The 22,135-nt window shown below is 37.8% G+C and overlaps 1 protein-coding gene across 1 annotated transcript in view; it reads left to right on the top strand.

Annotated features, from left to right (window-relative positions):
• LOC105211439 (neuronal acetylcholine receptor subunit alpha-7) overlaps nucleotides 1-22,135 on the top strand; it is a 182,175-nt gene that overhangs the window by 56,441 nt on the left and 103,599 nt on the right. Inside the window, exon 3 of the mRNA XM_054227100.1 lies at nucleotides 17,766-19,820. Within this exon, the coding sequence (XP_054083075.1) occupies nucleotides 18,443-19,820 (1,378 nt within the window). The 5' untranslated portion in view covers nucleotides 17,766-18,442. The remainder of the gene's footprint in view (nucleotides 1-17,765; nucleotides 19,821-22,135) is intronic.

Raw genomic sequence — 22,135 nt, 5'->3', positions numbered from 1 at the left:
CGCAGATAGTCTTAGACATTCAATTTTCTGCAAATCCGCAAGTTTATCACTTTTGCGACGAAAACTTAACTCCTTACTTACTTTCATATAAAGTATATGTGTTCAAGTGTTCACACAGCTGTTAGCCCTCAAGAAATACGTCCATTTATCAGAGTAATCCTATTATGACTAGTTCAATCCGAGTTGTAAACTGGTTGTATTGAGTAGGCTTGAAAAGGATTGTTATTTCAAATATTACAAATACAAACTGATATATGGCAAAAATTCAAGAATTTTGGTTTCATGCAGATATGAGAAAACTTTGACGCTCACTGAGGAGCGGTTCGATTTGGAGGTCCTCATCAACTCTAGCAAAGAAAACTCTCAATATGACTACGAATAATATGATATGACTACCCAAATTAAACGAAAAAACAAAACCTATCTACCTAGATTGACAGTATATAAGCCGCAGAAGCGTTTTGAATGTCCCTTAGAAGATAATCCGAGCTACACCACCGTCTATATTTTTCTTAAGAGCTTTATGAAAATATTTTTCTGTTTTATTCTAGATTCTAGAGTTTTCATTCTTAGATAGGTTCTCCAAATATAAATGTTATATGTGAAGAAGAGCCGCTATGGTCCGCGAGATATTTTCTCTGCTCTATAATGAAAGAATGAGTGAAGGCGTAGAATACTCTATAAGTCAAACTAGTCTCAGTATTTTTTCCATAATATTATCATATATATCTCTATATAGAAACAATATCTCTATCCTATGTATATGTAAGATATAGTCAATACTAATTTTCATAATATTTCTATCCTGAATTATATAAAAATGTCACAAACTCCTTCTAATAACATTTGCTTTCAAAGTGAAAAGGAAAATCTTCCATTCTTTAATACAAAATATGAAGATGAAGCCAAGTGTAACATAAAGATCCGTACATTGGTTGAGCAAAACCACTATCAGGCATGAAAACAGAAAAGCGGCTGTCCACAGCACTAATTCGCTTTGTTTTCCAGTGTTCCGTGAAAAGTGCGAATACAAATATTTCAGCAGAATGGACAGCAAACAGGGAAGACAACAATTCGACCGCAGCAAACAGGAAATCCCAGGCCGTTGATAACGACAGCAACAACAACAGCAGCAACAGTAGAAATGAAGCCTACGAAACACTCACATAAAGGGTGATTTTTTAAGAGCTTGATAACTTTTTAAAAAAAAAAAACGCATAAAATTTGCAAAATCTCATCGGTTCTTTATTTGAAACGTTAGATTGGTTCATGACATTTACTTTTTGATTTAAATGTTGACCGCGGCTGCGTCTTAGGTGGTCCATTCGGAAAGTCCAATTTTGGGCAACTTTTTCGAGCATTTCGGCCGGAATAGCCCGAATTTCTTCGGAAATGTTGTCTTCCAAAGCTGGAATAGTTGCTGGCTTATTTCTGTAGACTTTAGACTTGACGTAGCCCCACAAAAAATAGTCTAAAGGCGTTAAATCGCATGATCTTGGTGGCCAACTTACGGGTCCATTTCTTGAGATGAATTGTTCTCCGAAGTTTTCCCTCAAAATGGCCATAGAATCGCGAGCTGTGTGGCATGTAGCGCCATCTTGTTGAAACCACATGTCAACCAAGTTCAGTTCTTCCATTTTTGGCAACAAAAAGTTTGTTAGCATCGAACGATAGCGATCGCCATTCACCGTAACGTTGCGTCCAACAGCATCTTTGAAAAAATACGGTCCAATGATTCCACCAGCGTACAAACCACACCAAACAGTGCATTTTTCGGGATGCATGGGCAGTTCTTGAACGGCTTCTGGTTGCTCTTCACCCCAAATGCGGCAATTTTGCTTATTTACGTAGCCATTCAACCAGAAATGAGCCTCATCGCTGAACAAAATTTGTCGATAAACACATTTCGAACCGAACACTGATTTTGGTAATAAAATTCAATGATTTGCAAGCGTTGCTCGTTAGTAAGTCTATTCATGATGAAATGTCAAAGCATACTGAGCATCTTTCTCTTTGACACCATGTCTGAAATCCCACGTGATCTGTCAAATACTAATGCATGAAAATCCTAACCTCAAAAAAATCACCCGTTATTTATGTGATGAAGGCGCCTCTGTATGTGTTTGTGTATGTGTGTGTGAAGCGAAGTGCAAATATTGCTTTGCTTGAATGAATCTAACAAAGAGTTTACTTATAGTTGTAATGAAGTATATAAAGTGTGCACACAACAACAACTCAGCATATTGATATTACAAGACACACACACACACATATATACATACATGTACAACTTTCAACATACAGAATGGGCTTTATGAACGACTTAGTTCGATAGAGACGCAAACAAATGACATGCCATAACGGCAAATGGTCAGTCAAACCGAAACTCTCTACTCTCTCTATATATACACATATACATATGTAGATGTGTGTGTGTGTTTGTTGTGCTTTCTTGTTGTTATAAATAGCTGGTGATTTGCCTAAATGCTGAGACAAATGTGCTTGGTTTTGATTCGGCAGCATTGTTTAACAACTTCGGAAGTTTATGGCAGCAGTCCGGTATGAGACTGAGCGCATGTGTGTGTGCCTGTGTGCGTCTAGGAAATATTACCGAATATGTGACATCTGTTTTGAGCATCATGAACGTTGTAATTTGATAGGCAACCAGCAGCAGAGGCGAGTTTAGAGAGGCGTGTCGGCTATTTGCAAGCTGCAAATTGAAGTTGCTTTATGATTTCGCATTCAAATCCAATGAATTTCAAAGTAGACATCCAGCAACTTGCTATTATCCACATATGTATACTATATCCGTACGCAAGCAGCTTGCGAAGCGTATTCGAGATAATTTAATTTAATATTTCATATGAAACAGTTCTGAAGGTGAAGACGGAAGTTAAGCATGCATAAATCTCTTGAGTAACAAAGGCCCTCAAAATAATTTTGAATAGAAAGTGCTTTGCTTCTCTTTAAAGCAATAATTTTATGGATATTTTAGCCAAAAATTACATTTAACGTATTTGAAAATTCAACAATCCGAAAAATATGAGCACTGCTATGTGAAAAAATGGTCCATATTAAAAGGCATATTTTTTTGTCTGCGAAAGGCGGAGGAACGTGCTCCAATAATAGCCGCGAAAATAGGGCGCAAAAAGTGTGCGAATGAACAAGAGGCCAATAACACCTAGAATGAGGGCCAATATAGCATATAAACATGCGGCTCACTGCACACGGGTACAGAGGGCCGCGCTTTCCCCACCAACGGCCGCTTTCGTCTTGACGCGTACAACTGTAAAATTATTTCGTCTGCAATGCGGCGCTGCGCACATTTATTGGCAAGTGAGTGTGTGTGTTGAGTTGAAAGGCGGCCAAATGCGTGCGCAAAATGGCGGCGCGTTTCAATAACATCTTCGTGGTAGCAGGCGCTACCCCTTTGCCTGTACGCTTGTGTTGTTGTTGTAAATCCTTCATCACTCACGCGCTGCTTTATGGGTACGCCGCCGTTGATTTTTATTTATTATTTTCTCACTCGCCGCAGTGTTAAGTGTTTTAACAGGGAAATAAAGTTAAAGCCTTCAATGCGGTATGGCCGAAGCTACCACCGCCTGCCTCTAACTCAGCCCAGACACAGCGTGTGGCTTAAAGTCATTATGACGTTGTAACCAACATAATTTGCGTTGCTCAACAGGGTGTTTTTCCTTTGGCGGAACTGGGCATGAAGGTGGCAGAAGAGTTAACGTCAGCCAGCCAGCAAGCCAGCCAAGTGAAAATTGTCAATTTTTTACACCTGCCTGCGCTGCGTCATCTCCCGCACCCGCACCGGTTGTAGGCTATTTCTAGCTATTAGTCGAGCACTCTTTGTTGAGCCATGTCATTGCTGTCTAAATTGATGTGTACTCAGGTTGTTAGCTGCTGGAGTTGGTCAAATTTCCATTGAGTTTCCCTTAACTTTTTGGCTTAGCGACGGTGAAGTGGGCGCCGGCAGTCAAATGAAGTTTGTAGCCTGAGTTGAAATGGGTCAGTCTTAATTAAAGTTGAAAGCTCCTAAAAGCCAGAAGTTGTTAGCTGCACTTTGCTTTCAATTTCAGCGCAGCGGGTAAAGGTGTCTCCGGTCGTCTGTGTCGAGCAATTTGCGTAAGAAGATTGTGTTGAGTGTTTAGTCCTTGCCATGAAAAAACATTCTTACTGCGTTTCAAAATCACTATTTCGAGATTAGGATAGGAAAATTATTAAACAAAATTCTTCTTTGCGATTTTTTTATTGATTGAGAAAATGAAAAATTATAATTCTTTTTAAGTCTCATAATTTTTCAAAACATATTTCAAGCGAATCTAATTTTAATAAATATTTTGTTCTCTACATTAATACTTTTCCCTTTAAAATTAGCGCTGCAACAAATGCAAATAACTCAACCGCAGACCTTGCGAGGCTTTTAAATAAATAAATTACTAAAACAGCACACACTTACACAGAGGCAAAAATGTCAGTAGCACAGTACATTATTAGCGCACACAACGCTGCACACATCACATGCATGAGGCCATTAAAGCCCTGCTCACTTGAGCTTAAAACCTTAAACCCACTAAACCTATTAAAACTTTCGCCTGCCGCAGTAGCATGCTGCCGCGCTCAGTTGCACTGCTATTGCACACTTTATGCATCTTTCATGGACCACACGCTCTTGCAGTGGCATTACGAGCGCTGACTTTGACGGCGCCAGCTGCTGCAAGCTTTCGTATTTAAATAATACATGATTTTGGTGGAAGAGCGCACCTTCATTATGTCGAGCGTAGAGGGCGGGCGTTAGCGTAGCGGCACCTTGGCTTAAGCGAGTACAAAGAATAGCGTTATAACTCGTCTTGCCGCTTGAGCGCGAGTATTACCGTTGTCCTTGTGCATCCTTCATGCTTCGCATGGCGGGTATTTAGTTTTTCATTTTAAATTTTAAATGCATACATTTAGGCGCAGATGAGAAAACTAGCGCACCGTTGTTTTTTTTTTTTTGCTTATTGAGGCTTATGGCAGGGCGCTGAAAAGACTGCTGGTGTAAGTGAGCGTGAATTTTCACAGCAGACAGCAGAAAATTTCACTTTTCCATAAAATTGGCAGCATAATTTCGCTCGGCTTGCGGGTGTGTCACGCGTTCATGTGTCACAGCTGTTGCGGCGCTCGCTTAGAGTATATGCTTAACTATTCTTCTCCGTAGCAAGTTTGTTTGTACTCATATGCGTTTTATGTTATATGTGTGAACTTGGCAATTTTTATGCGGTCTTCACGCACTCACATACCAACATTTGAGGTTGTCAATGTTGTCTCAGCGTTTAACACCAGCGCGCTCGCACCTGAACGGTAGACAAAGAGAACTTGGGCGAAAAAAAGTTGAAAAGGCCTTCATAAGAACTTTCGAAAACAGCTTGTGGCATGCAGTTTGCGATAAACATTTTTCATTAAAGTGCTGTCAATTTTGACATGTCACATTCGTGCATTGAATGCCACCCAAGCGATATCAATTTAAAGACTTTAAGTGAGTTGCATATATGCACGAGTTGAAATTTGAATATTCTTCTTTTGCCATGTGCCTCCATAATAAAGGAGATGTGAGAAGACACCAGTGTATTTTAGCATGATTTTTTGGTGAATTTGCAGCCTGGTAAAACTTCAGTTGACAGGTTGTCAGCCCTTAACATATATACATTTGTGTCACATGCTCATGCAACAACTCTGTCCAACAGGGAGCAATTAAGGAACACTTTCAAGGTTGTAAGTTGGGGCTGAAGAATAATTAAGTATGGCACTTTGTAGTCTACATTATTGTTGTTTTATAACAGTAAATTTTAGGAAAAATATCAATAAATTAAGAGCTCGCGATGTTTCTTACAATGAATGAATGAATGAATGAAAAAGTTGCCTACATTCAGGCGCTGTAAATTGAGCTCGTAAATAGACTACATTTAGGCGTTACAATAGACAATAAATAAACAGAAGATCTTTTCAGCAAATATCTTTGTACAAATATACAAAATTATTGATCTTGCAATTTATGAGTCTTCACATTCAAATATTCAGAGCATTTCCTTCACCTATCTAGGCTGCCAATTGTGGCTTAAAGGGTGTAAGCTTGCAGTCAAAACATGAAAATACATGTAACGGAAGGTTTAAAAAAATATTGCAAAAATAAAAAGACATAACAATTATTATTTTTAGTTGCAAAACGCCCAGCAACCAAATACATCTATAAATATATGCTAGAAATATGCTCTGAACAAAAAATAAATATTCACATATCTCTGTTTATGTACATATTATGGCTGATAAAAGAGTATCGTATAAGCATTAAAAAACAACGCAATAAAAATATAAAATATCAGCTTTTGTTGACAGTGAAGTAGCAGCAAGTTGACATTTATTGGTCATGTTGACAGGCTTGACAGGCAAAATAATGCATAACAATGCAAACAACACAATTTTATAAATAATGCTGTAATGCGAGGCAGCTTGCGATGAGAAAAAAAAAACAACAAAAACAACAACAAAGCAACAGGAAATACAACCACGAACAACACTGTGCGGCTATATGACCCAGTTATATTTAAATGTGTGTGTGTGCTGTTTGCGCTGTAGCTCAACAAACTGCATAAATTCTCGTATATGCTTAAAAATTATATGGAATTTAGCAATGGCTTTATTGTTGTTTGTATTGAAAATGTCGATGTGGAAGTTGTAAAAACAGGAATTTTTGAAAAAGCACTGAGCAATTTTTTCGACATTACTACATGCTGCAACAATAAATATAAATAGTAACAGTGTATCGAATAAAGCGGTAACATGAAATAAATAATCGATAACAAAATGTATATGCAAATGAAAAAACGCAGAGAGATTTCTATTGTTTATACTATCTGTGAATTTTCATTAAAATAACTGACCTTTGAAGTGACCTTTTCCAACATTGCTGTAAATATAGATTGAAAATCGAACTTATTGGCTCTCAAATCATCAGCATAAAGAGTAATATTTTTCATAAATAAAGTAGTAAGCAAATTTCTCCTAGTGCTCCTAAATGTATGCTTTATTAATTATTTACATACATTATAGAGTGCCGTCATGCTACTCACTGTGAATTTTTCTATACATTTATAAAAATATTAGTTGAGATTTCATTTATCGCAGAAAAATAATTGATATTAACATACGACTGCAGCTTGCCAGTAAAAATATTTAATATAACTAACGCCTAATTGTAGGCAACATTATTAGCACCAAGTAGCAACATTAAGCACTTCTTGTATGCTTGTGTAAACTCAAAATATTTAAAAATAGCCAAAAATATTTTTGAAATTCCTGCTTTAATGCACACTCGCTGATCAATCACATTTTTGTTGATTTCATGCAAAATAACCACACCTGACAGAGCCGACTTGGCATGACAAGCATGACATTAATTGTATTTGTAAACGTCACTTGCTTTACGCAAAGTGCATATTACTAAAGTCATAAGTCTCTACAAGTGGGGATCATAAGTCCTGTGCCAACGTCAACGATGAAAAGCTTAAACACATGTTGCGGCCACACACACAAACAGATTTCCATTAACTTTTAACGCATGTAGTCAAGCTGTCAAATGCTGTACACTTCAAAAAACAGAAAAAATGTACGCTTGCAGCGCTCAGCATGTCATGTGTGACGCTCTCTCTCGCAACTTTTTAATCGCAAGCACTTAAGATGAACTTGTCAAAAAGCGGTTAAGCGCCTTAAAGCATGCAAAGTTATTTTTGTATAAACATTATGTCTACACAGGAGTGTGTTAAAAAATTTTAAAACTTTGCGGATGCCTTAATTAGTGAAGGGAGCGTAGTAATTTTCTAGCAACAATTTGACTTTTCGGAGTTTGGTTGCCGTAGTGTGTTTTTAGCTTAGAAATGCAATTGGTACGAAGTTACATACATTTAAGGAAACCTTTAGTTGTTGTTGCACTTGCAATTTCTTTCCACATTATTCTCGCAATTGGCAACAAAATAATTTCCTTTTCATTGCTTCTTCTCGAGTGTTTCGGCACTTAAGCAACTTTCATTTATTGCAGACCATCAAGAATGCGCTGCAACTATTGTAGTGTATCCCAGGGATATATTGTAGAAAATGAGTGCCGAAGTAAAAAGCTTTGAAGGGAATTATGCACAGCACACATTTCAGTTTTTGAGTATTTTCATTTAATTGGGATTTCACTTCAGTTCCTTTCGTATAAAATTGACCAACAAAAATTATTATTTTTTGTGGATGTGGTTGTTGTTGCTGCGAAGGGTATCATTTTCCAAACTAACTTTCACTTCAAAAAAACTTGAGATATGCTGCTGAGTTGATAGACCTTGATCCAGTATAAACTCGGATCGCTTCCAGTTACGTAGATCCATATGACATACAAATTGATAAATATTTTGAAGGCATTGCGGGCCATAACTATGATATTTCCAAAAGGAAACTCAACAATCCAATTCTCGAACCTGCAACACCCAACACAGCAGGAGCGCGTTGTGTATAAAAATATATATGCTGCAAGCGAAACGAATCGTATAGCTAAGCGCCGAAGCAGTGATTTCAGAGCTTGGCTGCGACATTAAAAATTTACTTGCAACTTTTCTTATTACCTCTTACTGCAGCAAGTTTCACCCAAATATAAATACTTTTGTGAGAGTTTTTTGCGATATTTTGTTTTGTTTTTGCATTTCGCACGCTAATACTCGTAATGGCAATTGCAATTGTTTGTTTGCAATAAAATTTATTTTTATGATTGTTGCTTGGCAATTTCAAGTGCTTGGCAAAGAAAAGTTGTAAAGCAGCGGAACTGTGGCGAATTACCAGAAAAACGAGAATAACGGTAATGCTGTATTTGGTCGCTAATGAGGTTTCTCAGTTGATTTGACTTTGGCACTTACACTGGGGCGCATAAAATGTTGCAAGTGTTAGTGTAAGAGTGTGCATTAAACTATTCCATGATTGTGTGCGCGCTTCAAATTGAAAACTCCACAAAGGCACACAAGAAAATCGCGCGCCGAATGAAATAATAAGCATACTTAGCGGCGCTAAGCCATTAGCTGTGTATATTACTTCGCTTTGTGTCTTTTCGGCGTAGTTGTTGTTGGCGCTTATGCTGTATGCTGCTGATGCATTTTTAATGTCGCACGCAAATCCATTGCCGTCTGTGAGCGCATTAATTGCCCTTTTATGTGCGTCGTGCGGGCGAGTGTAACAGCTCATTTATGCATGCGCCTTTGCCCATGGCAGGCCGTTAAGCAGCAATGCGTTTCGCCGTTTCGCCGTTTTGTTGCAATTTAAATTAATTAACTTGCACGCTAATCCGCGTAAAAGACTCGTAAATTGAAATCGCTTTTGAATGGAGGGACAGCCGCAGTTCCTTAGTTCCTTTGTGGTGTCTACGTAAATGCCAATGCGCGTCTGCCATCACTTGATTATTCATTACATTAGGTGTCCTACTAGGAATGTGCAACATGAATATGTTGCTGAGCTATCAAAAACTCATTAGTTTTCAAGTTTAAGTGCTTGGCAACTCTGTCTATAATATCTGTATGTTATAGCGCTCAACCAGCCTTTAAATGCTGGAATAATTTCACAAAATGGCCACTGTCACTTAATTATTTCGTTTTACTGTAAAATTTTATCACTCAAACTTTTCGTTGCTTCCTGAAAATTGTAATTCTCCAGCTTACAGTTCAACTCACTTTTAGTGCAGTTGACATGAGTTTGACTACGACTTAGACTTTGACTTTTCGGCCATTATGTCACTTCGTATTCACCGTTTTACATTACGACATTGTTGTTGTTGGCACTAGACTCATCCTACGCGGAAGGTTCAAAACATAATGGCGCGCGCAACACATGTGCTTGTCACATAATCGCGACACAAAGTCTTGTCATAGTGATGTCAGCTCAAAATGTCAACATGCGCTTTGAAGTTGTGAGCAGAAGAAAAAGCATTGTTGTTGATGCTTTTTACAAGAAACTCTTAGAAAGGTATGTGTTTATGTTAACGAATGCAAATGTTTGAGCGCTTATTAGCGGTTGAAAGTGTCTGTCACCTGTCAGCTGTCAGCGCAACCGGCATTTTGGCAGTCAAGCATGCATTGTAATTAGAGTTGAATGCAGATATTGTTTGTGTTGACATTTTTGTAAGATGTGGCTGTTAAAGAACAAGAAAAAAACGTTAACTTTGGCTGTACCGAAGCTAATATACCCTTCATAGGTGCATTTCTTTTATTAACTATGTGTTTAAGCAAATCTAAAGACGTAAGAAAAAGTAAGTAAAAAAAAAAGAAAACATTTTACTAATTCTTTTTAGCCGGGTTGTTTGCTAGAAACATTAAGGTTATATAGTTAACCGATCTGAACAATTTCTTCGGAGATTATATTATCACCTTAAGCAGTAATCCATGTCAAATTTCGTGAAGACACCTCGTCAAATGCGGAAGTTTTCCATACAAGCCCTTGATTTCGATCGTTCAGTTTGTATGGCAGCTATATGATATAGTGAATCGATCTGAACAATTTTTTCGGAGATTGAATTATTTCTATGGACAATAACTCACACCAAATTTCGTGAAGATAGGTAGTAAAATGCGGAAGTTTTCCATACAAGCCCTTGATTCCGATCGTTTGTATGGCAGCTATATGATATAATGGTATGATATCGGCTGTTCCGACAAAAGAGCAGCTTCTTGAAGAGAAAATAACATCTGCAAAATTTCAAAACGATATCTTGAAAACTGAAGGACCAGTTCGTATATATACAGACAGACGGACAGACGGACAGACGGACATGGCTAAATCGACTCAGTTCAACATACTGATCATTTATATATATACTTTAAAGGGCCTCCGACGCTTCCTTCTGGGTGTTACAAACATCGTGACAAACTTAATATGCCCTGTTCAGGGTATAAAAAACAAATTGTGGATATGTTATGCCGACAACTTAAAAATTAAATCTAAAATTAATTTTTATTAACTAAAAATATATTATTATTATACACTTCGAAGGTCAATTTCCAATCAAATAAATTTATGTCAAACGCTTTCAGCGCTGCTCAAAGCGCAGTGATGCAATGCAAACATTAATGCGCCCCAATTGAATTACACAGCTTTACTTTGATTTGAAACCATTAATGCAATTGCAGTGGCAATTTCGTAATTGCTTTCGCCTCAAGCAATGATTTTACTCAATAAGCGACCATGTTTCAAGCAAAACTACAAGGACAAAATGCGAGATGAATTTATATGAACACATAACTGGTATCTATAACTAAAGATAATATTGAAAGTTATATTACGTAAACAATAAATGTCGCACATCATGTGACTTAATAACAGACACGAAATTGTGTGTACTTAAACTAATTTAATTCATTTCATAAATTGCTGCTTTGAATGACTTTATAAAGTCAGTGAAAATTGCATAAGTGAATCTGGCGTCTGTTGAGAGTCCAATATAAATATTTTCGCTGCCAAATTAGTGCTTGTTTACTGCTTTCTTTAACTATTTCATCAACAACCCACATCATAAGCCACTGACTGAAGCAGTGACAAATTAATTTCAAAATAAAAAGTTGAGATTAATTAAAACAAACAAGTTAAGAATATTATTTCTTCGCTATTTTAACCCTCCCACAAGTTCTCGCCAATGCTCCGCAGCTTTCCTTTCCGCTCAAGTTTGTTTATTTGCTGTCAACAGCACTGAATCCGCTGCTAAACTGACAGTGCAAATGAGAGACTTGAGTCGTCTACACTAAGCCCAACATATTTACAAGCACAACAACAACTTCTAGCACTGCTGCAAGCTGCTTCAGTGGCTACGCCGCACGCCGAAACCCTTGGGTCTTTCTTTCCACAGAGATATTTTGTTGTTCCGTTGCAGTTGGTTGCTTGCAACAACGTCACGACGTCGTATCATGTGACCTCCTACGTCTTGTTGACTGACTATGTGGCAGTAATTACCACACAACATGCTAATCCAATTGAAGCGGAGTACGATTTGAGCAAACTTCACTTTGCAAGTGCAATTTGGTGGCGTCACAAAACCGAGCAGCGAATGACGGAGCGCCAGGAGCGGGTTGTACACTGAAGGCAGCGTTGGCTGTGCTATGACAGCAGTTGCACAGCAACAGCAACAACAACAACGCTGTCAGATTGTCAGTGCAATTTTCAATTGTTTTTTGTGGTTACGCTCAAGTGTCGTTAAACAACTACTACAAAGCAGCAGCAACAACAATTGTACATGCAATATTGCACTAGAGCGTTCATAGACCCGAAGCATGGATTTCCGAGTGGTAATTTTGCAACATTCAAGCAATTAAAGTTGCTTTTAAGCTCCATATAGCCTTGTCTATACTCAAGCTGTCGGTTTGTTCGTCTGTAACCGTTATTGTTGTTGGCTTTTTCAATGTGTTTTCTCTCCCCTTATTTGGATATTTTTGGCAATTTTGCCGCATTGCTGCCAAAGAGAATTTGATTTCTGAAATAAACACGCAGCGGTTAATTTCCGGAACATGCAACAAACAGAAGTAGATTAGGTTGGTCCACATTTCTGTGTTGAAAGTTCAAGCTATCTTCATAATATGTGATAGCTGGGTTATTTTCTTGACTAATTTCACTAATTTTCGACGTCAAGCTTTTTTTATCCCAGATATGGATCATCTAAATTAATTTATCTCAAATAGTATCTCACATATTACCTATATGTGTATATGGTATAAAGATCACTAGATGTTTAAAAAAGCAAATATAGGTATATGGGAGGGAAGTAGTGACCCGATTTATCCTATTTTAGGCATAAAGGTGCAATATCCGGAGAAAAATATTGTATTTCATTTCGATATATCATATCTAACAAATATTTTCAGTACAAAATTATGCACTGAGGACCTCATGCTCGATATCTGGGTCCTAGAAAAGATATATGTATACCAACTTGGAAAATTTTTAGGTTAGCGATGCCAAATCTCTGTCGATATCTTTACTGATGCTTGATATATATATCGCAAGGCGAACGAATCAGAGTTATGTTGTATAGGAAGTAGACGTGAACCGTTTTTTTTTTTTTGCTATCTGCAACATAATGGATGTCAAGGAAATATTTAGTACCTGTTTCAGTTCTTAAACTCACATAAAAAGTGCACCACCCGTATGCGCTAGCGATCACAACCATATTTCAAGTATGCTCCCTTGCACCTACAATCGCAAGTGTCTGTGTTTGCTTGTACTATTACATTTGACATGCAAGTGGCGTTATTTTACAAATTGATTATTTCACTTCACTCCGTGCGCCGCTTTATACGCCAGTCCATTGGCGCAGCATGGCTGTTAATGCTGTTATTGGTATTGTTGCTGTAGCAGCTGCCTTTTCGGGTATTTGATTTTCCAACTGGGAATTGCTGACGAGATTTGCCGGGATTTGCAGAAGAAATGAGCCAACGAAGCGCTTCTGTGTTTGCACTTCAGATATATATATGCACAGCAAGATATTCTCATATATGTGTTGGTATGGGGGCACAGAGTTGCATTCTGCGGCGAGTAGCTTGCATGGAATTGTTCATTAGCTTACCTTCGTGCAAAAGCGAGTGAGTGTTTGAATCTTTCTGTCGCATATATTTACACAACATTGTTGCCTTACACAGCAATCTGCTGCCAAATAACTGCATAACTCATACTTTGGCAGGCATTTTCTGTTGGCCGATAAGGAATTTGCTTCGTAGCATGTTCCAACGGCAACTTAGAACATACTTCTAATTCTACATGTAGCTCGTATTTTCACACTGAGCGTTTCTTGCAGTTTGTATACATATTTCAAGCCGAAATGTGACTGAGAAGTTGTTATTTTTGTTGTTGGGGTATGAAAGAAGAGACCAAGGCATGAGTCTCTTTCTGTCTTTTGCTCATATATAAATATCTTACCTATTTGCTATAAGTAAGTCAATCAGTGAAAATATTCCAGCTCCATTCTAGACCAGAGTTTACTGTGGGTGTGCTGGTTTGTCTTAGAAATATATCTTTAATTGGTATGAAATATAGTCATTTTAGAGGAATATGACGCAGTTTTATTCTTATTTCCTGATATGCGGTATTTCGATTAAGCCAGTGACTTCAAATCTAGAAGCAAAGGAAAAGAGCCAAATTTTGAACAGGATTTTCAAGTTAAAAATTAATGGTATGACATCTGTCTATATCTGGCTATATTTGATCTGTGTTTTCTTCTAATAAACATTATCATATTACAATAGTAAATTGCAGCTTTTTATCTTTCTTAAATTATTAACTTGACAGCCTTTATGTTTTATGCCAGTTAAGTGTTCGATTCGACCAATATGCAAAATCGAAATTTTAGTACGAAAGTAGATGAATTCTACATGAGATCATGTGACCTACGCATGAATATTACTGTCTTAAATAAGTTCGTCCAATGCAAATTACTTACGCAGTGGCAGCTTAGAAATACCTATAGATACCTGTGCTCACTTGTGAAGTTCATTGAACTCACTAAATGACCTGCAGGAAATTTTATAGCCCCGAACTGTTTGCTATTGTAGGTTCATCTACCTTCCACCAACGCGCTCCCCACAAGGTCTCTACGCATATGTAAATGACTGTGCGTTTGCCCTTATCCTTAACCATCAACCGAGCAATGGCGCTGCAGCAGTTCAAACGATCCCTCATCAATATGTTTAGCTGAGCGTTACAAAATTTATTACATTTAAACGTCGATAAGCAGCAGGACCCCAGCAGAAATAAATAAATATGCCATATTCATATTAAAGCGGTAGTTTTATGCATACGCAAGCCGTTATGTAGTACTACGTGTAGCCATCAGTATTTATATGGCCTGTGCGTGGGCGTACGGGCCAGCCGGAGCATATGAAACGTGCCGGAAGTGCCTTTAAAAACCATATGAGTTGTTCGTGTTGTAATAGTATGCATAAATAAATAAATGCTCATATCAAAAGCGGCTGGGCGGCGAGGCGCAAGCGGTAACTATCACATTTGTAAGTTTAAAGCCCGCCAGGATATTACTGATAAAGCAAGCGTAACCAACGATGGTTGGAAGTGTGTGTGTGTGTGTGTAGTTGTAGCTGTAATAAATTTCCATATGAGTGTGACTGTGTGTGTGTGGGTATGTGTGCAGACATTGACGGCGACACATGTTCGTATTTATTTATTACAAATGATATGTGAAACAATGCTCGTAACGAATACTCAACAACAACAATCGCTGCAACAACAACAGCAATTGTCGTAATAAGACAAACGAACATGACGAGCTTTTGTGGATGCCCCGAGCGGGTCGCATGAAGAATACAAAAGCAAAAGCAAAAGCAAAGCAAAGGCGCACACGTAACATTCAGACTGGCAGATCAACCGCATGGCGTTGAAGAGCATAAATAGGGTATAAGTAAGGCAAGGTGGCAAGGTGTGAAGAGCAAGCTACACAAGCCGCCACACAGACGTAGCAAACAGACAGTGAAACAATACGGTTGTACATATATATCGGCTGAATGAGCGTTGCGAAATCAGGGTATGCCACCGAGGTACAGATAAACTATATTATTTATATATGTACATGAAGTAGCTATGTATGTATGTGTGTGACTAGGCATATAGCGTATGCTGGTGATTATGCCTGGCTGTTTACATTGTCTCTACTGTTATTGTTCATTACAACTATTGTTATTTTTGTTGTACTTAAAATGGCACACAACATATGAAACTACAACGATGTGTGTGTCTCTGAGTGTGTGTGTGTGTCTCTGAGTGTGCAAAACTCAATTCATTGGGTGTGGTAACAATGCAAACTTGAAATGAAATGAATCAAATACAAGAGGAGACGTATCAACATGCAAGGGCTCGCTTACAAGCTCACAGCGCACAAGGAAATAGTAATAAAGTAGGAATGCAAATAAAAACGTCTGATCGAGTAGTAAGTGCTATAAATCAGCAAGCGATACAAATAAATTATGAATATGAATTGTGATATGTCTGGGCGTTTTAAGTGTGCTGTTGTAGTCTGACATGGCGTATGAGTAACATGCGATTTAAATTTGTTGAAATGAATGAATATTACAGAGGATTGATTGTATTAAAGTTGGGCTGCGGTGCTCTGAGAAATATGCTTTTTGAACTGTGCAATAATAATACCAAAATATTATGCCTTTAAATAAAGCATACAAATTTTGAAATAAATTGAATATAATACTGAAATAATTTAGATTTGACCTTCACTTCCTATTAAAATTTTTATTTCAAATTTTTGTTTATTTAACCTGGAATGATCTAATATGCTGTTAGAATTATTATTTTAAAATTATTGGGTCTACAACTTTGCTTTTTTTTGGATTAAAATGGTTACAAATGTCGATAAACCTCAGCCACACTTTTCTTGGAATTAAAAAAGAAAAGCAAAATTTCCCGCAAATGTCGAGAATTCGGCTCAAAAAGTGACATTTTCAGTTGAGAATAAGTTTGGGATGCAAACAGATCTCTACAAATATTTTCATGGATTAATGTTGACACAAATGTCCAAGATCGATATAAAACGATTTAATCGATTTAAACGACCAGTAATTTATATTGTGGCAAGTATTTGTTTTTTTTTTTTTTTTTTGGTTTTAATTATTAGTTGCGCGCTTAAATGTCATTTTAACAGATTTTTTAGAAGATAATTAAGCATATCACCCGCCATATACACTATATTAATAGTTTCCAACCGCCTTCAGCTCTTTTTTTTACTTACACCATGGTGTATATGTATGCTTCAACAACGCGCACGCGATAAAATTAATTTAAAACTGAAATCCTCTCGACGCCCATACCCGGTAACGTTATACTGATTGTAGCGCATAATTGGAATTAACTTTTTCCCTTTTTTTGTTCGAATGAATTTTTGAAAAGCTCATTTTGTAAACATTCGTTCAAACACACACATACAAGTATAAGCTTGATCCACAGCACCAATGCAAACGCAAACAAAACTATAACAGAGCAGTGATATTCTAAATTGAATGAGAATGTTATTTGCTTACGCTTTTGTTGTTGTTGTTGTTGTTGCGCTATTGTTTTTCCACGTTTGTTTAGTTTGCTTTGCAGCACAACAATGCAATTCCGTTATATATTTATTTTACCCTAATGAACAATTCAATTTGTAGCCGTTGGTTGGTTGTTGTAGCCAGGCACGCAGCTAACAACATCCGCTCCCACATTATACTCATTTTTATGTGGATATTTGTGTGAATTTTATTTAAAAGGGATTTCATACATATCTACACATACACACTCGAACACACAAAAAGTATAAGTCAAGTCTATGCAAATTGTATGAATGCCCCCATTGGAGACATTGAAATGTCAGGATAACGGATTGGATCAAGCTCAGAGAGCAAACAAAACAACACTATTTGCACTGCTTGGCTAAAGAAAAACGCTCAATGGAATATGTGAAGTGTGTGAAATTAAAGATGAAATATAAATCAAGAGGTCTCAATAAAAGCTTTAAGCTCATTTAAGCACAAATTCTTTCACGAAATTTGATAAATTTTATCAGAATTATTTTAATTAATTTTCGTATATATTTTTTGTGCTTTATAACTATTTTTTATTAATAATTTTTGAGATAAATTAAAAAAAAATTATATGAAAACAAAAAAAAATAAAAAAATTTAATATGAAAATTAACACATTATTAAATAAAACTTTTCTTCTTTTTTATCTTGCAGTTTACACCCATTGCAGTTCACCATGGTACAGATCACTGCCATTACTAATCAATAATTGCGCTAATATTAAACAGAAAATCAACAAAAAAAATTATTAAATTAAGTCTTCATGGTAACCAAGCCCACACCGAAACCAAAATAGAAATAAAGAATTGAAAGCAGCCATCAATAACCTTGAAATAGAAATTTACTGAAAAAAAACATATTGAAATTTCAAAGAAAATAAACTGGATCATTGGTATTTTTAAGGCTAAGCGTCAAGAATAATCTACACTTGCAACAGCACAAATTAGTTATATACAAACTTATGGAAGCAGCAGCAGCAGCATAAAACTCTTGGGTTGTAATTGAAGTAAACAAAAAAGGAACTCCGAAAAATATAAAATAATTAACTATAATAGAAGTAAGTACTAAAAATGCACACGAAAAATAAGCAACTAAACTAAAAGTGGTGAAAATCTACAAAGAAGAAATCTAATACTCGCCATACAACTTAGGCAGCTACAAGCAGTACAATAGTGCGCTAAATATAGCAATAACGCGTGCATTATTTCATACAGAGCTGAGACTCACCACTAAAGCACCGACGCTGCATTGAGTAGTGAAAGCTTTCGACAAAGCGCTGCCACTAACTGCAAGAAATCAACTGAGCGAATCAACTCCGCAAATGCGAAAAAATGTTGTCGATCGACGACGAAGACGAACACAATCGCCGTAATGTGAGTAGAAGCTGCAAAAATGCAACACTGCAAAAGCTCAGCGTAAGCACACGAAGTGACAACACGAAGCACAACACCAGCAATAGCAACAACAGCGGCAGCGGCAGCAGTAGTAGCAATAGCAACAAACGCAATATCACTTATTTACGTTTTTTACGCAAGACACGTAGAAAAAGCAACAAGCTCGGCTTGAAAGCAACCACGCCTACCACAAACACACGCAAATGTCAAGCGCTAAGCGCATATTGGCAGCAGCTGCTGGGCGCGCCAAAGCGAAGCTGTCGGATTGCCACACATGTGGCTGCGCTTAGCTTTCAACGCAGTAAAAGCTTAGTGAACTTGCGTACAAGTGAAAGCTCTGCCACAAAATGCACAAGCAATACGTGTACATGGAACAATCAGTTGTGCTTTGAAAACGTCGAAAATAGTTGTGAAATGAAGCGAGTCTGCGACATCGTGCGAAGCAATAGTGAAACGAGCTTAAGCGGCAGGAGCTGCAGTACTTCGAAGCTTTCGACGAGTTGTTGTGGTGAAAGTGGCAAACCAATGAAAGCTGAGCCAAAGCACAGCAGCAATCGCAGCAGTGAAAATTGTCACAATGCCAGCAATAAACGCAGCAGATCCGAATGGACTGACATAAACAACAACAGTGAAAATTGTCACAATGCCAGCAATAAACGCAGCAGATCCGAATGGACTGACATAAACAACAACTATATAATTATAAGCAATAATCGGGCGTCATTTGGCAGCTATCTGCGAAGACCGCAATCCATTGAAAGACTGTGCACACGCAAAAAGCGGCGCTTGCGGCGGCGTCGAAAAAGAAAGGGATGCCAACGTGCAGAAAACCAAATTCATTGTCTTGTTGCAACTAGCGAGCAACAACTAGAAAACGTATTTTCATCAACAACAGAGACATTTAATGCAACACAGGAATCACAGGAGGCACAACCAGCAGCAATAACGGATGGCACAGCAAAGCTTGAGACACATATGTTGGCAGTCGCGCAGACACTTCCAAAATTAAACGATGCTCATAAGCACCGCAATAAAAGTTGTTGTAGCGGCCCAGCGCCCACTATGCAACAACAATCAAAAAGTGGTAATAAAAGCGCAACAACAACAGCCATGTGCTCCGCAGTGTCGTCATCTTCAACAGCAACGTTCGCTGCATCGCCTGCCATACGCTTGTCGGCATTCTACGCGGCCACCACGCTGCGCCTCTTCTTGACCACATTGACAACGCTGATCGCCAGCACCGCGCCCACAACATTCACAGCCACAAAATACTCATGGATATTTTTATGGATATACGTGAATTTAACTGCTAGAGGTGAGTACTCAAAGCATATGAAAATAAATAGTTTATATTTTATGGTATTTTCAATGATAGGATGAGAGCAAGCACTCCAATCATGATGAAAGCCATCAATTTATATATTATTCTAAATTTATCTGTGTTATAAAGCTTAAATAATAAATTAATTCAACACTCAATATCAGGCTGTTGATGTCAAAAACTGTCACCTTTCCCTCATAAAATAAATCACACCAAAAACTATGCTCAATTGTACAAATGCATTTCATTGCTGTCGTGCGCCTAAAAGTAGACTAGCGCTTACCGACCGTGAGTGCCACAAAGCATAACTTTTTCACACATTTTCAGCGTTGTCTGACTAACCGAAATTTTGTATTTTTATTTGTTTTTGTACACATTTTTCTGTCACACAAAGCTGACAGCGTGCATCACATTGTCACCGTTTATATGTTTCGCTTATTTAGAATTTGTTGTTTTTTCGCACTTGTTGCTGGTTGCATATGGGTCCTCGCACACCGAAAACAATGGCAGTCGACTTCGCATGCACTGACAGTGTTTATTATTCAAGGGTGTCGTTATAGTCGCCCGCATTGTCTAGCAAACGCTAGTTACCACAAACACGCCCACACACATACAGCCGCACAGACAAGTGCCAGTGAGTGCCGCTCTTCCACCGCCGCCGGGTTATGCACTCACGCCACCGCATATTGGCCTTTTTCTTTGGCAGAACGTGATTTCTTTGGCATCTTCTTCCTGCCTACCCGCCTCAAACGCCCACGTAGTTCAGCGCCAGTCAAGTTAGTTGAGGGTCTCGCTTTTGTGATTTGCTCGGCACTCAGCTGCACCGCACGTAAATTACCCTGAAGTGCACTCAAGCGCCAGCGAGTGCAACTCAAGTACAACAACTTATGAGATTTTCTTTAAAAGTCTCTTCAATTTTTAATTCAATACGAATTTGCATTGTGTCAAAAGATAGACGCGCCACTGAGGGAGGGAAGCTGAGGGGTGCGGCTGTGGCGTGGAAAGAGAAAACTGCTTTGCTTGTGAAGCAAAATAAAGCGTGGCAGATGCTGTTGGAAATCGAACTTATGCGATGTTCAACTGGAATTTGCCACTCTCCCATTAAGTGGGATCGAAGTTGAAGAGTTGTTGATTTGAATTTACAAAGGCTTTAACATTCATAGGTTGGATTTATTATTATTTTTATTATCGATCTCTTTGAGGTTATCAACTGACTTAAGAGGACATTTCAAATCGATGTGCTAAGAGTTCTATATTCACTAGTTTACTATAGCAATAATCACATGAGGAGTCAAGCTTTCAAATGTATACATACAATACTTTCAGTTAATTTTTATACTGCCCTGACCTCGTATAACTATAGCTGCAAATTTCAAAAGGTGGTTTAAATTAGTGTTTTAAACCTAATTTTGATATTAGAGGCTGGTAATAAATTCCATCAGCCCATTCAGCAATGTTATACCCAAAAGTGTCTCAGTGGTTCCACTGAATTTCTATATATCCAACACTTCACTCCACTTCTTAGCTCATAAAACCCCAGTGGACAAACTTCAAGGACACTTCCATATTTAATAATTGAATAATCAACAGCCCTAGGCTGCTGCAGAGAAAGCTCAAACTCGCTGACCTTAATTCGACATAAGTAAATACTTAAGCAAAGGCAGTTTTAATTATGCATCAAGCTGAAAATTTGATTCTTTCAGCGCGCTGCTAAAAAATTCAAAACTCCTCACTCTCTCACTCTCTCCCTCTCTCTCTCTCTCCCCAGCGCAGCGCAGCGCATAGTTGTGCAAATAAAAATGTGTACTATTTTATTGGCTGCGTGGCTGCGTGGCTGCGCCGCCTGGGCACCACAGAGCGCCGTGGATGTGCCATGTCAGTTATGCCTGACTGCTTCTAACGTTGGCTCTCAGTGCAGAACTAATTACTTTTAATTTCTTTATTATCGCGCTACATGTTTTCCATTAACTCTGTGATTTTAATCCAACGCGTCCCTCGTGTTGTTGTAGCCTTGAATATTTCCAAATATTTGTTTTGCGTCGAAAATGGATTACCCTCATTCATTCATATCTCTTAGGGTGTCTCTCCATTTGCAGCATTTGAATAACTGAAAATGTATGTGTTTGTATATAATTTGTTTGAAAATTAGGTTAAATAATTATTTATTTAAATACATATACACCATGCCAGCGCTCATTGCGCACAGCGTATACACACAGAGATTCAACGAAATCTCTTCATTTATTAACGCACATATACACACACATTTTTATAGAAATAAATGCCTCCTGCTTGTCTGTGTTTGTATG

Source organism: Zeugodacus cucurbitae, chromosome 3, assembly GCF_028554725.1.
Source record: "Zeugodacus cucurbitae isolate PBARC_wt_2022May chromosome 3, idZeuCucr1.2, whole genome shotgun sequence".
NCBI lineage: Eukaryota > Metazoa > Arthropoda > Insecta > Diptera > Tephritidae > Zeugodacus > Zeugodacus cucurbitae.
Note: the sequence above shows the minus strand (reverse complement) of the source record. Positions and strands in the feature narration are given on the sequence as shown.